The sequence below is a fragment of the Myotis brandtii genome, unplaced genomic scaffold, assembly GCF_000412655.1.
Source record: "Myotis brandtii unplaced genomic scaffold, ASM41265v1 scaffold62, whole genome shotgun sequence".
Lineage (NCBI taxonomy): Eukaryota > Metazoa > Chordata > Mammalia > Chiroptera > Vespertilionidae > Myotis > Myotis brandtii.
In genome coordinates, this window is record NW_005370366.1 from 3,128,806 (window position 1) to 3,146,183 (window position 17,378).

Below are 17,378 nucleotides of genomic sequence, written 5' to 3' on the forward strand. Positions count from 1 at the left end.
AAAATAAAATAAATAAATAAATGTAATCTTTAATTAAAAAATGTAAAAAAAGAAAAATATGTTTTAAAAAGATAGAAAAGGCTAATGAAAGGATTAAATGACTCACAGGTTGACACTAATGTACATAAGCCTATATTTACAAGATGGACACCTAGTGTTATGTGTACTTTATTCATCACCACAATTTTATATGAAATTTCAGCCTATAAATATGATTGAACTCCAAAGATCCTTATCTTGCTATTATATTTCTTTCTCTCGCTCTTTTTTAAAAATCCTCACCAGAGGATATTTTACCATTGATTTTTTTTTTTAAGAGAGTGGAAGGGATAGATGGAAACAGAGAGAGAAACATCAATATGAAGAGACAAACTGATTGGTTGCATCCCACACATGCCCCAAACAGGGCCAGGGATTGAGCCTACAACCTGAGACACTTCAGTACACAGGACAATACCGTAACTACTGAGCTAAACCAGCTAGGGCTATTTTTCTTTCCTGTGCTAGAAAACCTTCAATTAATAGAAGCAGGAAGCACATAGCAACTACAGTAAGACCCTGTGGGGGAGCTTTGACTCTAAACAATAATAATAATAATAATAATAATAATAACAACAGTAATAATGAAATTGCTGCCATCTTATTCTATAAGTGTTCTGGCAAAATTGGTTCATTTTCCTAATGCTGACAGCAAGCAAAACAAAATCTACATAATACTAAAATGAGACAGCTTTTTAGTTAAACAAAGAATGAAAAATAGCAACAAAAATGACAAATGGAACAGTCCTTTCAACAAGTGACCTAATCTTTAAGAAAGTTGTAAACATATCTTCGCCATCAGTCTTTACCTGAGGACTTGGTGAACATTCTTTTTATATTTCTAAACTAAATGTTATTATGCAAAGGATCTGGTTCTGTAACTTTTGTCCCCCAAAATAAAACTTGAGTTTCGGATGGACTCAGGAACGCTGTAAATTCATCCATACTTCATCGATAATAGAAATTTGTACCACATATGATAAATAAAATAGTTTAAATGTAGTCTAAAACTTTTTCATTAATGAAAATGAATGTCAACTGAGTCATTTAGTGCTTTTTATTCTGTTACATTTTTTTAAAGAGAGAATCTTTTTTAAGAAGTATATTTTTATTGATTTCAGAGAGGAAGAGAGAGGTAGAGAGAGACAGAAACATCAATGATGAGAGAGAATCATTGATCAGCTGCCTCTTGCACACCCCCCTCAATGGGGATTGAGCCTGCAACCCAGGCATGTGCCCTTGAACAGACTCAAACCCAGGACCCTTCAGTCCGCAGGCTGACACTCTATCCACTGAACCTTGGATAGAGCCAAACTGGCTAGGGATCTTCTGTTACATTTTTAAATCACTGATTAGGAAGACTTCCACAAGCGAACACTCAAGGGGTAGTAGACTCAGTGAGCACCACAGTGCTACTAAAGCAAGTCCTGCTCCATAGCAGTATTTCCTGCACAGCAGCCCTCTCACTGTGGTCGAAGCTGGTCCTCCAGTCAATTAGCCTGGAGGTCAGTTCCTCTCAATGAGGCCAACAGCAATCAAGTCTTAACTACAACAAGACTGTGTACACAGCCCACACAGGGATGCACCTAGAGTGCCCAACTCAGGTGACTGAAGTGGCTGAGGCACTGGACCCAAAAGGATAGCTACTACACAAGGTGACTCTACCAACTCCAGGAGACATAGCAGCTCTACCCAATACATAGAAACAAACACAGGGAAGCAGCCAAAATGCAGAGACAAAGAAACATGTCACAAATGAAAGAAATGGAAGAAAGCAAATTACTGAATACAGAGTTCTAAACCATGGTTATGGTTACTCAAGGATCTTCATGTGATCTTTAAGAAACTTAGTGATACTTTCAAGAATCTTAGTGAGAATGCCAAAGACAAGGAAAAGGACCAGTCAGAAATTAGGCATACACTAACTGAAATAAAGAATAATTTACAGGGATTCAACAGTAAGTAGAGGATTCCAAGAATCAAATAAACAATTTGAAATATGAGGAAGCAAAAAACAACCAATCAGAAGAGCAAAAAGGGCCTCCAGGTCTCCATTGAGAGACACTCAAAGGTTTCAGTGACCCTGTAGCTACAAGGTGCCTCCAATCTGCTTTCAAACGTGTCTGCAAGTCAAAATGTCCCATCCATCCCTCCAGGCTAAGCCCTCCAACCCCAGTAACCCATTCCCCCCAGGCTAAGCCCTCCAACTCCAGTAACCCCTGAGTCTTCTTTGACTGGGACATCGGAGGCTAGCGTTGGTCGAATTGTCTTAGAATTGTTTACAAAACTGCAGAAAATTTGCATGCGTTGTGTACAGGAGAAAAAGTCATTGGATCCACCACTGAGAAACCTCTCCATTGAATTATTAAGAAATTTATGATTTAGGATGGAGATTTCTCAAATCAGAAGGGGACAGGTGGAGAAAGTATTTATGGTGAAAAGTTTGAAGATGAAAATTTCTTCATAAGCATAACCAAGAGGGTTTGTTAAGCATGGCAAATACAAGCTGCAATACAAATGGTTCTGTTCTTCATCACAACAGTTCCAATCCTCATTTGAATGGGAAACGTAATATTTGGCTAGGTAATTAAAGGAATGGGTACGGCAAGAATTCTGGAAAATGTAGAAGTGAATGGTGAAAAACCTGCCAAATTGTATGTTACTGCAGAATGTGGAGAACTGAAGGAAGAGGATGACTAGGGAATATTCCCAAAAGACGGTTCTGGTGACAGTCATCCAGATTTCCCCGAGGATGCAGATATAGACTTAAAAGACATAGATAAAGTATTATTAATAACAGAAGACTTAAAAAAACACTGGAAATACTTTTTTCAAATCCCAGAACTGGGAGATGGCCATTAAAAAATATACAAATGTTTTGCCCTAGCTGATCTGGCTCAGTGGATAGAGCTTCAGCCTGCAGATTGAAGGGTTCCAGGTTCTATTCTGGTCAAGGGCACATGCCCGAGTTGTGGGCTTGATCCTCAGTAGAGGGTGTGCAGGAGACAGCTGATCAATGATTCTCTCTCATCATTGATGTTTCTCTCTTTCTACCTCTCCCTTCCTCTCTGAACAAAAATATATTTAAAATATATTTAAGTATATATATGGACATACACACACACACACACATATATACAAAAAGTGTTTAAGATATTATTGAAACACTCAAGGGTTTCAAAAGCTGTTATTGAGAAAGCAGACAGACTGAAGCTGCAACCCGTAGCTTTAAGTTGCATGTCGAATATTGGTGATTGTAAACTGACGATGTCAAATTAGCAAGGAGCAACTGACAGTTGTTCGGAGGCTCTTGAAATAGATCCGTCAAATATCAAAGCAGTGTATCGTAGATCTCAAGGATGGCAAGAATTGAAAGAATATGACCAACCATTGGTTGATCTTAAGAAAGGTCAGGAGATAGCGCTAGAAGATAAAGTTATGGAGACAGAATTGCTGAAAGTCAAAAAAAGATAAAGTCACAGGAAGATAAAGAGAAAGCAGTGTATGCAAAAATGTTTGCTTAATAAGGAATTCATTTAAGCTAAAATATTACACATTGATGTATAAAGGCAATAAGAAAACTTAAGGGATTTTGTTTATTAAATATGGTCCCTGATGTATTTCCTTTGATACTTCACTTCCCCATTGTTGAGTTTAGGAATACTGATACTGGTTCACTCTTAATATAAGTGATACAATGTACACTTTGCCCTCTCATGGCTATCTGTATTATTCACAAAGAATAATCGTGTTCAACCTATTTTTAAACTAAAGATACCTCTTGGTGAATAATCAGATGAAAGCTTAAAAAAGGAGGAAGAATCCAAAAATATGAAGATAGTGTAAGGAGCCTGTGGGACAATTTCAAGCATACCAACATTCGAATTATGGAGGTTACAGAAGGAGAAGCAAGAGAGCAAGATATTCAAAACCTATTTGAAGAAATAATGACAGACCTAGCTGGTTGGACTCAGTGGACAGAGTGTTGGCCTGTGGACTGATGGGTCCCAGGTTCCATCCCGGTCAAAGGCACATGCCCAGGTTGCGATCTCCATTGTGGGGCATGCAAGAGGCAGCTCATCAATGATTCTTTCTCATCATTAATGTTTCTATCTCTCTCTGCCACTCCCTTCTTCTCTGAAATCAATAAAAAATATATTTAAAAAAAATTCTAAAAAAAACAAAAGAAATAATGACAGAAAACTTCCCCTACTTACAAGTCAGGGGAGCACAGACAGAACCAAATAAGAGGAATCCAAAGAGGACCACACCAAGACACATCATAATTACAACGCCAAGGATTAAAAACAAAGAGAGAATCTTAAAAGCAGCAAGAGAAAAGCAATTAGTTACTTACAAGGGAGCGCTCATAAGATTGTCAGCTGATTTCTCAACAGAAACTATGCAGGCCAGAAGGGAGTGGCAGGAAATATTCAAAGTGAATACTAGCAAGGACCTACAACCAAGATTATTCTACCCAGCAAAGCTATCATTTAGAATTGAAGGGCAGATAAAGAGCTTCACAGAAAAGAAAAAGCTAACAAATTTCATCACCATCAAACTAGTATTACATGAAATGTTGAAAGGTATTCTTTAAGAGAAAAAGTAAGAAAAAGAAAATGAACAAAAATATGAACAATAAAAGGCAATAAATACATATCTATCAACAACTGAATCTAAAATTCAGAATATACGAACAAGAAACATAATGAACACAATAAACTGGTGAATAAAAGAGAATCAGAGGCATGGAAATGGAACAGACTCATGATTCTCAGAGGGAAGGGGAACAGGAGGGACGAGAAGAGATTAAACAAAGATCTGATATGCTTATATGCATTCACTATAGACACAGACAATAGAGTGGTGAAGACATGGGGTGGGGCAGGAACTGGGTGGAGAGGCATAATGGGGGAAGAGGGTGAAAAGAGGGACATCTGTAGTACTCACAACAATAAATATTTTAAAAAAACAAAGAACAACTACATTCAAACAATGTTTCCAATTCTCAATTATGCTCACAATTTGAGTGAAACGATAGTACAGTATTTAACTATAGGCTGCTTTTTTTATAGCTAATTATCCCATTATGCTATGCTTTTACATTGAAAAGCACCTTATTCATCCACCTCAATATTAAACAAAAACCAACAAGTTAGTCCAGAAGGTGAAAAATGGGGACACTGAAATATCAAAGAAATACATGGCAAGTCTTGTGGTTTTAACTCCACATAAGTGCTTGTATGTACATAAGATGGAATTCTTGCTTACACAAATACACATCTAAAATTTAGGGAATTGCCAGAACCGGTTTGGCTCAGTGGATAGAGCGTCAGCCTGCGGACTCAAGGGTCCCAGGTTCGATTCTGGTTGAGGGCATGTACCTTGGTTGCGGGCACATCCCCAGTGGGGGGCATGCAGGAGGCAGCTGATCGATGTTTCTCTCTCATTGATGTTTCTGGCTCTCTATCCCTCTCCCTTCCTCTCTGTAAAAAATCAATAAAATATATTTAAAAATAAAATAAAATAAAATAAAATTTAGGGAATAATTACAAAACAAAAAATATTTTAAACAATGAAAGAAATAAGCAGAACCAAAAGAATAATTTTCAATGGATATTATTTCTTTTCTTATTATAAAATTTCTTCCCTACTTTGGTTTCTTAAAATGTTTTTATTAATTTTCAAGAGAGAGAGGAAGAGAGGGGGAGAGAAACATCAATGTGAGAGAAAAACATCAATTGTTTGCCTCCCGTACAAACCCCAATGGGAACCAAGCCACAACCTAGATTTGCACCTGACCAGAAATCAAACCATTGACATTTTGGTGCATGGATGACACTCAACCAACTGAGCCACACCGGCCAGGTCTGGATATTATTTCCAATCTTCAACATCTTCTGCAATTACTTGCAAGTTCAACACATCTTTCTTTCTTTTTAAAAAAAATATATTTTATTGATTTTACAGAGAGGAAGGGAGAGAGATAGAGAGTCAGAAACATCAATGAGAGAGAAACATCGATCAGCTGCCTCCTGCACACCCCCCACTGGGGATGCGCCCGCAACCAAGGTACATGCCCTTGACCAGAACCTAACCTGTGACCTTTCAGTTCCCAGGCCGACGCTCTATCCACTGAGCCAAACTGGTTAGGGCTAACACATCTTTCAATATAGCAATCCCAAATTTTTATAAAATTATTTGACAGGCTTAACTATCAAACAAAAAACAAAAGGTGTACATGGTAGTAAATGGATAACAAACATGAGTGAACAATTCATAAAAATGTTTGCAAATATACTTTCACAAAAGTTCAGTGATATATAAGTTAAATCAAGATACCACATTTTTAGCCCAGCTGGCATGGCTCAATAATTGAGCATCTAGGTTGAACCAGGAGGTCACAGTTCAATTCCTGTCAGGGCAACAATCCGAATTGCAGGCTCTATCCTGTGTGGAATGTGCAAGAGGCAGCTGACCTATGATTCTCTCTCATCATCGATGTTTCTATCTCTCTCTCTCCCTCTCCCTTCTTCTCTGAAATCAATGAAAACATATTTAAATAAAAAAAACAGCACAGCCCTAACCGGTTTGGCTCAGTTGGTAGAGCATCGGCCTGCAGACTGAAGGGTCCCAGGTTTGATTCCAGTCAAGGGCATGTACCTTGGTTGCAGGCACATCCCCAGTATGGGGTATGCAGGAGGCAGCTGATCGATGGATGTTTCTCTCTCATCGATGTTTCTAACTCTCTATTCCTCTCCCTTCCTCTCTGTAAAAAATCAATAAAATATATTTGAAAAAAAAAAAAAAGACAGCACAGTTTAGAAAACATTAAATAATATTCCTACCCCTGTGGGAAGCTTACAATATGGAAACAACAGTTATAAGAAAAGTAATAGTTTCCTTGTGGGAGCAATTTTGTATTAACCATCTAAAGCTTTATAAAATATGCTGATATTTTGACTTAGCAATTCCATTAAAAAAACTTACCTCAAAAAACTAAGATAAGGAAATTAAAAATGGCAGCACAGGGAGGGTTCTCTCCATTTGAAATTCTATATGCCAGACCCCCTCCCTTAATTCGGCCAAAAGGAGATTTGGGGAAGTAGGGAACTTAGAAATTCAGAAACAGCTACAAGGACTTGGGAAAACTATCCTTGAAGTCCACAGATGGGTTACTGATTGATTGCCCATCTCTCTAGGAACAGGTGTGCACCCTCACAAGCCTGAGGACCAGGTTTGGATAAAATATTGGAAAAAGGAACCCATACGCCAACCTGGAAGGAACCTTATCTAGTTGTACTAATCACCCCCTCAGCTCTTAAAGTTGCAGGACTGAACACCTGGATCCACCATTCCCGGGGGGGAAAGCAGCCCACCAGCTGGACAATCAAGCATCCAGAGTGGAAGGTGACCTCTGACCTGAACAAGCCCCTGCGGATCATCTTTAAGACGGCGGAGGATCCGTCTAACTGACCTGACTTTGGTATTTCTGAATACGAGTGTTGCCGGATCCCCAGACTAGTACCGGGAGGAGAACTTCTCTGCCCTTGTTACTCCGAACTACTATTATGACCCCCTTGGGGAAGATGATGAAGACTCGGCATGCTACACCCCCCTTTTCGTCGCCCCCCCTTCAGGAAATAGCTAGAGCAGTTCGTGACCTTAGCCCATCCCGAGGGGCCCGCCACAAACCCCATTCTAACTGACTTGGGCGGAGCTACAAAGCCCACCCTGAGGGGACCACAAGAAGATATATATCAAAACCTCCCCACATTTGCCCAGCCAGTTTGGCTCAGTGGATAGAGCGTCGGCCTGCGGACTGAAGGGTCCCAGGTTCCATCCCGGTCAAAGGCACATGCCCAGGTTGGGGGCTTGGTCCCCAGGAGGGGGCATGCAAGAGGAAGCCGATCAAATGATTTTCTCTCATCATGAATGTTTCTATCTCTCTCTCCCTCTCCCTTCCTCTCTGAAATCAATAGAAGTATTTAAAAACAAAAAAACAAAAAACCTCCCCACATTGGCAGTTCAGGCTTTGGATCAAAGTCCCCTGGACCAGCAGTGCTGTGTAAGAAAGGTTTTACTTTCCTAATTCCTCTGAGTGCCGGCTGTCATTCTCCTAGGTCAGTGGCCAGCAAACCGCGGCTCGTAAGCCACATGTGGCTCTTTGGCCCCTTGAGTGTGGCTCTTCCACAAAATACCGACTTCTGCGCATGGGCCATGAAGTTTCAATCGCACTGTATGTGCGCGCCTGCACGTGGTATTTTGTGGAAGAGCCACAGTCAAGGGGCCAAAGAGCCACATGTGGCTCGCGAGCCGCAGTTTGCCGACCACTGAAAAGCACGTGGTATTTTGTGGAAGAGCCACACTCAAGGGGCCAAAGAGCCGCATGTGGCTCGCAAGCCGCGGTTTGCCGACCACGGTCCTAGGTCATTCGCTACAACACTAAGGCCACTCAACCGCTTGCTATGATGTACACTGACCACCAGGGGGCAGTCAACCTGTCACCAGTCGCTATGATGTGCACTGACCACCAGGGGGCAGACGCTTCGACCAGTAGGTTAGCTTGCTGCTGGGGTCAGGCCAGCCAATCAGGACTGAGCGAGACAGGCTGGACATGCCCTGGAGCCCTCCTGTGGTCCCTCCAGCCCCGATTGTGCATTGGTGGGGTTCCTTGGCCTGGCCTATGCCCTCTCACAACCCGTGACCCCTCAGGGGATGTCAGAGAGCTGGTTTCAGCCCAATCCCGTAGGCCAGGACAAGGGACTCCACTGGTGCACGAATTCCAGCCAACAAAAGTCCTGGTCCGGATTGCTTCACAGGGGAGTTTTACCAAACCTTCAAAGGGAACTAAAACCTATCCTCCTCAAACTATTCCAAAAAAATCCATGAGGAAGGAAAACTTCTAAGCTCTTTTTATGAGGCCAGCATTATCCTAATTCCAAAACCAGATAAAGAGACTACAAAGAAATTTACAGGCCAATATCCCTAATGAACCTAGATGCTAAAATCCTCAACAAAATATTAGCAAAACAGATCCAGCAATATATTAAAAAGATCATAAACCATGACCAAATGGGATTTCTTCCAGGTCTGCAAGGCTGGTACAATATTCGCAAATCAATAAATGTGATACATCACATAAACAAATTGAAAGACAAAAATCACATGATCAGCCCTAGCTGGTTTGGCTCAGTGGATAGAGCGTTGGCCTGCAGACAGAAGGGTCCCAGGTTCGATTCCAGCCAAGGGCACATGCCTGGGTTGCGGGCTCGATCCCCAGTAGTGCAGGAGGCAACTGATCAGTGATTCTCTCTCATCATTGATGTTTCTCTCTCTCTCTCTCTTCCTCTCTAAAATCAATAAAAATATATTTAAAAAAAATAAAAATTAAAAAAATCACACGATCATATCAATAGATGCAGGAAAAGCTTTTGACAAAATCAAACACCCTTTTTAAATAAAATCTCTCAGCAAAGCAGAAATAGAGGGAGCATATCTCAACATGATAAAGGCCATATATGACAAATCTACAGCAAACATCATCCTCAATGGGCAAAAACTAAAACCATTTCCCCTAAAAACAGGGATGTCTGTTTTCACAACTCCTTTACAAGATAGTACTGGAAATCCTAGCCAAAGTGATCAGACAAGAAGAAATCAAAGGCATCCATATTGGAAAGGAGAAGTAAAACTATTATTATTTGCAGATTACAGGATATTGTACATAGAAAACCCTAAAGATGCCACCAAAAAAACTACTAGATTTAATAAATGAATTCGGCAATGTAGCAGATAACAAAATCAACACTCAAATATCAGTGGGTGAGCTTCAACCTATGAACAAGGAGGTTATGCTTTGGTTCCTGGTCAGTGCACATGCCCAGATTGCGGGCTCAATTCCCAGTGCAGGAGGCAGCTGATCAATGATTCTCTCTCATTATTGGTGTCTGTCTCTCTCTCCCTTCCTTTCTGACATCAATAAAAATATATTTGTAAAAGAAAAACCCCACGTGTCATGAAAAAGCCACAAAAAGGATTTGCTAAATTTTAAAAAACTACCATTATATCTTAATTTTTTCAGAACAAGACTTTTAAAAGTATAGATCTCTGAATTAAAGCAAGAAACCTTTAAAATTAAGCAATAAAATGATTATTTAAAAATGAAAATCAGAGACAAGCAGTCTCAAAATAAACACATTAAGCAAAAATTGAAATTTCAAGTTACATAATTATAACTCAAATATAAGTCAATTACTACATAATATTACATTATATTCCCCTTCAGTTCAATACATCTTTTTGTTGTGGTTAATCTTCACCCAAGGATATTTTTCCATTGATTTTTAGAGAGAGTAAAAGGGAGGGCGAGGGAGGGAGAGAGAGAGAAACATCAATGTGAGAGGGACTCATCATTTGGTTGCCTACAGGCCAGGGATGGAGTCTGCAATCTAGGTACATGTCCTTGACCAGAATCAAATCCAAAACCTTTCAGTCTGTGGGCTGACGCTCTATCCACTAAGCCAAGCTGGCCAGGGCCAACACACCTTTTTATTCTATGATTTTTACATTAAAATAGACACTAGTAAACAAGGTCAATGGTAATGGTTATGGAGGTTTTCAATTAAACCACTTTAGATGTAAACTACGATAGGTATAATAGATTAAATTTCTGAAAATCACAGACCAAGTAGACTGCAGTTTTATTAAGTAAAATATGCTATCATAACCTGAAAGTCAAGAGAAAGAAAATATTTCACATATAGAACATAAATGAAATGGGTTGTAAAAATAACAGCCAACAGTTTTTTCACTTGGGGTAGATCACTCATGGCTTACCAGGACTATGATGAGTCGCAAGTTCTCCTTTCTGAAATTCATTTCCTGCCACATTCATCCTACCAGGATTAAAAGGTCCTACTGCAGTCTTGGTCTGTGAAGTTAAAGATGGGGTGTATGTTTGTATATTAACACCAAAATTACTTGGCTGAAGTCCTTTAGCGACATCTCCCAAGTTGGTATTCTATAGTGATGCTACAAGTGTAATCATTAAGTTCATATCTTGCCCATAATTCAGAGAGCTTATACCTGTTTCTAAGGTTGTTAACACTAGCAATCTGAATTTCAGAGTCAATTCTGTAGTGATAACACTATTACCCATTCCTACATTTACCTTTCTTCTTGAAAGACTGGAAGTGGAGAAGTCCACATCTTTGGTTCTGTTTTTAGTTCCTGGAAGTCCCCATTCAATAAAACTGAAAGAATTCTTTTTCCCTCCATTTGTTTCTATGTCCTCTTCATCATCAATAATAATAGTCTCACTTATATATCCCTTTTGAGAAGCCAAATCTCTTGAGGGAGGAATTAGGGAATCATTTCCTTGTAGTTTTTCATTTCTTGATGAAGCAAATATAAAATTGTTTTGATCAACTATTGCTGAAGAAGTTGAAGGAGGATGTATAGATTCAATAAACACAACATCATCATCATTGTCTTGCACCGATGAGTTTCTCGATCTATTAACTAAAGTACTAGTTGGATGACCAAATGAATTTCCTACGCCCGTGAGACTAGTTGCCATGGCTTTACTCCCTAATAACACAGAAGTCTGTTCAGTCAAGTCCAATTCTCCCACTGAACATGTGTCTATGACAAAAAAAAACAACAACCTGTAAGAGACAGAAAAAGAAAAAAAAAAGTTATAGTCTATTATTATTGCAAGAACTAGCACAAATGAAATTTTTAATTCTATTCTTATGTGATTTTAATCTAACATTTAGGGAAAAAATTGGTCACCATTCTGTTTATCCTCTTCCATTAATGCTTACTTCTTCACAGTTCGATAAAATTTATACAATTTTTGGTAGTCCCTAAAAAATGTTGTTTTTAATTAAATTTACTGGGGTGACATTGGTAAACATGATCATATAGGTTTCAGGTGTGGGGTTTTATGCTACAAGATCTGTATATTGTACTGTGTGACCACCAACCAAAGTCAAATCTTAAAAGAACATCTACTCAACTAAGAGTAATCCTTCTTTAGCATCAATAGGTTCTGTTACCTTAAGCAAAACACTTAAGGAAACCAATTTTACCATAGGCTAATTGATATAACCATAGGATATAAACAACAGCTGGTTCCTACAGCATCTCATCAATCTTATAATGAAACATTTTTTAAATGTTTTATTAAGCTATTACAAATGTCTTTATCCCCCCATTATCTCCTCATCCCCCCAGTCTTGCCCTCACCTCACCCCCTGTTGTCTGCATCCATCGCTTATGCTTATATGCATGCATACAAGTCCTTTGGTTGACCTCATAATGAAACATTTTTGAGGACCTACTGTACTCAATTACCTACTCACCCTTTATAGGGAAAAAAATACCTGTCTTCCTTTGAAATAAAAAACAGTAACGCCTGTCCAGCGTGACTCAATGATTGAGCGTTGCTCTATGAACCATGAGGTCAGTTCAATTGCTGTTCAGTGCACATGACCGGTTTACAGGCTTGATCCCCAGTGTAGGGCATGCAGGAGGCAGCTGATCAATGATTCTCTCTCATCATTGTTTCTCTCTTTCCCTCTCCGTTCCTCTCTGAAATCAATAAAAATATATATTTTTAAAAAAAGAACAGAAAACAGCAATAAAATAATTTATCAAGTACTAATAATCCACACTCCAAATATAATCAATCTACTATGTATACTATCTGCTAAAATGACTGTCATTGTCCAATCCCTATTTCCCTAGTCTTTTGTCATTTTTTCAAATTCTCTACTTCCAATATAACTATGATTAAATCTTTCTGAATCACTTTTGCCCTTTTGTGCAGTAATCTTCAAACATCATGCTGTGTTTTCTATGTATAATTCTATAAACCCCATGATACAGTGGGGCCTTGACTTACGAGTGTCCCGACTAACGAGTTTTTTGAGATACCAGCTGTCTCTCAGCCGATTTTTTGCATTGAGTTGATAGAGTAATTTGAGTTAACAAGCTCCTTAACGAGCTTGGTCTCGAACGAATTAAACTCATAAGTCAAGGCCCCACTGTATAGACATAATTTAATCAATTTTACAGATCAGAAAAGATAAGCTAACTAAATTGTTTTTGATAAGCTCAAATAGGACTTTAATTCCAGACTCCAAATTCTTAACCACTCTGTTATATTCAACAAACACTTCTTTGTACCTACTACGCACTTGGGTATGATAAAGGAAAGAATCTGGCCTTAGCTGGTTTTGCTCAGTGGACCAGAGGACCAAAAAGTCCCAGGTTCGATCCCGGGTCCTGTCTGGGCGCCATGGATGGCAAATAATCAATGTGTCTCTTTTACCTCGATGGTTCTCTCTTTCTCCTCCACTCCCCACCCTTCTACTCACTCCAAAAGTCAATGGGAAAAATACCCTCTTAAAAACAAAAAGAAAATAAAAAATACCCTCAATTCTCAGGTGAGGATTAAAAAAAAAAAGAATCTGGAGAAGTGAATAATCAATAAAGCGAGGCTCTTGCAAGTTAGATGTGGATATGTGCACAGGTGGCAGTGAAATTGATCTTGAATAGAAATCCCCTCTATTTCAAAGGCCAGAGGGAAAAAAGTAGGCATAACTGGAATATATATTAGTGTAGAAATGATAGGTGGAAAACTTAGGTAAGTTTATCCATGCTGGCCTCAATTTTCTTAGCTAGAAACTCGAGAGTGAAGGAGGTGGGAACTGTATGGGTGTTTAAACATCTCATATTGAAATGCTAAGTAACATTTCTATTCTAAAATTCTCCCAAGTAATTTAATTGATAATAGTTATAGTTATGTAATAGGTGCTATGTCAATAATATATTTAGTTAATGCTTACATAAGGTAGGAACTATTCTTTTTTTCCCACTTTACCCATTAGGAAACTTAAGACTCAGAAGATAAGGAATCCACATGGCCTGTCCAAGTCTCCAATCCTGAGAAGGATAGAGTCAGGATTCAAATCCAAGAAATCTGACTCCAGAATCTATCTCATAACCATTATGTTATATGCAATTAATATATAAAACAATTTTTTAAAATCACTTCTCTTTTATTACAATGAACTAGTTCATTTAAAAAAAAGTTAACATTCAAATAAGTCTATTTCAAAGATGCAGAAATAATGAATCTAAGAGACCAGTATAGAAGGGTTACAAAATAAACACAAAAATTGGGATCATGGTCAACACTTCTTCAGTAAACTTAGTATGTGGTTGATTTTCAAAGGCAAGAGGCAATAATTTAGCCTCAACTGAGTTATGAAATATAAGAACTGTTATATACGAACTCTCTCAGTCCTTTCTTCATTTGAATAAATGTAAAACAGAAAAGAACAATTTCTGGAAAAGAGCTATAGTCAATTGCACAGTAGACTTGTGGCTGCTATGTCCTAGGACCTACCTCAATCTTCTCAATGAAAATACAAAGGACATTCTTTCCTTATGTTCAGCTCACTGCAGTCACCTACCTCTGAAAAAAGTTTAAGCCCTAGCTGGTTTGGCTCAGTGGATAGAGCGTCAGCCTGTGGACTGAAGGGTCCCAGGTTCAATTCCGGTCAAGGGGACATGCCCGGGGTTGCCAGCTCAATCCCCAGTAGGGGGCGTGCAGGAGGCAGCCGATCAATGATTCTCTTTCATCATTAATGTTTCTATCTCCCCTCTCTTTTCCTCTCTGAAATCAATAAAAATATATTTTAAAAAAGGAAAAAAGTTTAAGTATTCACCTATTTTCAAAATCCCAGATAATAAAAAAGTTAACCACTACTAAAAGCCATTGTGTATTTAATTTAACCATCTAACAGTTTCTTAATTCCATAAACATAAGACTACAGAAAAGTTTCTACTATTTCTAAAATATTATTCAAAAACAGAGAAAACATTATGGATTTAATAATTAGCGGTGACACTGAGTTTTAGTTTTCTAAACTGTAAACTAAATGGGGATAATATATGACTCCAAGGGTTTTTTGTTTGTTTGTTTTTTAATATGTTTTATTGATTTTTTACAGAGAGGAAGGGAGAGGGATAGAGAGCTAGAAACATCAATCAGCTGTCTCCTGCACCCCCCTACGCCCCTACTGGGGACTCGCCCGCAACCAAGGCACATGCCCCTGACTGGAATCGAACCTGGGATCCTTCAGTCCGTAGGCCGACGCTCTATCCACCGAGCCAAACCAGTCAGGGCTGACTCCAAGGTTTTTATTGAAATAACTGAACATGCCTGGACCATATGAAAGACTGCAAACAATGTTAAATCATTGTGCATGAGACAGTATTTAGACAAATCTTTGGCCTATATCCTAGGATTTCAACAATTGTCTAATTAATCTTAAACATTTTCATAACTTGTGGTATCTCATTCATCTACAAATTAATGTTTAATTGAATTTAGTTTTGTATGATGCAATGAAAATTAATGTAAAATCAAATAATGTAAAATCAAAGAACAATCTACACAGAGAAGGTTGATACAAAATTTTACTACCACTATACAAAAAGGAAGAAACTGAAGCAGGACTCAAATACAAATCTCTAGTAATGGATAAACCCCTTGCAAAGTTAACAGGATGTCTACTTAGGGGTAAAGATAAAGACTAACAAAATTATACTTAGTTACTTATAGTAACATCTCATCTCCTAGTTGTTTTTATAGGCATGCCTTGGAGATATTGAGGGTTCAGTTACACACCACTGCAATAAAGCAAATATCACAATATTTTTGGCTTCCCAGTGCAAATAAAAGTTATGCTTTCACTGTATAGTAGTCTATTAAGTATGCAACAGCATTATGTCTAAAAAATGTACATAACAATTATATATAAATGTATATATAAAACATAAAACTTGCCATTTTAATCATTTTTAAATGTATATCTTGGTGTCATAGTTTTTTAAAATGTGCTTTTTAAAAGTTGCAAAAAGGCATTCTACCTCCTCGGAGTACACCTGTGCCTTTCCATTCCCTTCCTTTCCCACTCTCCCTCTCCCTTCCTTTCTGAAATCAATAAAAGTATTTTTTAAAAAAATGAACACCAAGTAGATTACTTTCTGGTAACAAGGAAAAAACATTCATTTCATAATGGAAGGATCTGGTGGTCACTATCAATTCAGTGGTCGAGCTCGGAACTATGTATTGTGACAACTAGACTATCTACCTCCTGATGTAATGCTGATTGGGAACCAGAAGGGTACATAAAAATACATTTTCCTTAAATGAAAGACAGACACATACAAAAAATAGTCTTTACATGAACTTTAAAACAAAATAGGAGAGTCAGATTTTGTTAATCCAACAGTAAACAAAAAAAAATGTTTGTATTCATTGGAAAGAAAAAAATATTAAATACAAAACCTGTAATAAAATAGAACTAACTACCTTTAAGTCCTATTTTGGAACTTTAGAGAATATCAGTGGTATTAAGCATCAATGGCACCCACTCCCAGCACTTTCCCAGGTGTTTGCCTGGCAGGGCTCTGGTGACAGGGTCCATCCAAGCAATTAGCTTTTTGCCTTCAAGATAACAGAAAGATAAATCACACAGAACAACATTGTACTATTGCACTCAATGTATGAAACAGAAAAGCAGGGTTAAATTACTCTTAAGGGGGATATTTTCCTTCTTAATTTCTGCCAAAGCGTCACCAGATTGGCCAGAAAGTAATTCCTGGTCCTAGAAGGAGAGAAAAGATGAAAAACGGTTTAGTTACAGCCAACCTGGACGCTGTACAATTCCTACCCTGCAGAGGGACATAGAAGAAAGGCGTTCAGGGCTCTTTTGCCTTCCCCATCCCCCAGTGAAGCAGGGAAACCAGAATTTAAAAACTGGTATCGCACCACCAGACGGAGCTGCGTCTGTTCCCTCAAAGTACAGAATGGGGGGCGGAGGCACCCGGCCAGCTCAAAGGACGCGAGCGGGGCAAACGTTGCTTTGACGCCAGCAAGGGAAATGGAATAATGGCATTACCTCCCAAACGGACCCTCCCGCATCACTCCGGGCGCCCGGGTAGGGGCTGCAGACGTCGCCACAGAGCTGAAATCCCCCACATTGGTCCCGAGCTTTTGCCCTGGGTCCGAGCCTTGCGACCCATCCCCGTCCCGTCCGCCACGAGATTGGGTCCCATTAAGACCTGAAGGGGAGCGCAGAGCAGGCCCTGGAGCGGACGCGGAACGTCGCCCACAAAACTGGGGACCCCAAGCTCTGGCGCAGCCCAGGGAGAGAGGGAGGACCCGGCGCCCCTCCCCAACCGCTCCCCCGACAGAAAGGAAAATGCCAGCGGCGTCACTGCCCGGCGTCCTCACCCGGCCCGCCTGGCCTCGCCCG

General features: G+C 39.2%; 1 protein-coding gene across 5 annotated transcripts in view; it reads right to left on the reverse strand.

Annotated features, from left to right (window-relative positions):
- ZMYM5 (zinc finger, MYM-type 5) overlaps positions 1 to 17,378 on the reverse strand; it is a 61,992-nt gene that overhangs the window by 44,003 nt on the left and 611 nt on the right. For 2 of the 5 annotated variants that reach the window (XM_014528149.1, XM_014528152.1), the window contains exons 2-5: positions 16,655 to 16,727; positions 16,430 to 16,567; positions 11,213 to 11,708; positions 10,879 to 10,972 (exon numbers count right to left, since the gene is read on the reverse strand). In XM_014528149.1, the coding sequence (XP_014383635.1) occupies positions 10,879 to 10,972; positions 11,213 to 11,620 (502 nt within the window). In that variant the 5' untranslated portion in view covers positions 11,621 to 11,708; positions 16,430 to 16,567; positions 16,655 to 16,727. The other 3 variants (XM_014528150.1, XM_014528151.1, XM_014528153.1) reach the window with 3 other exon arrangements.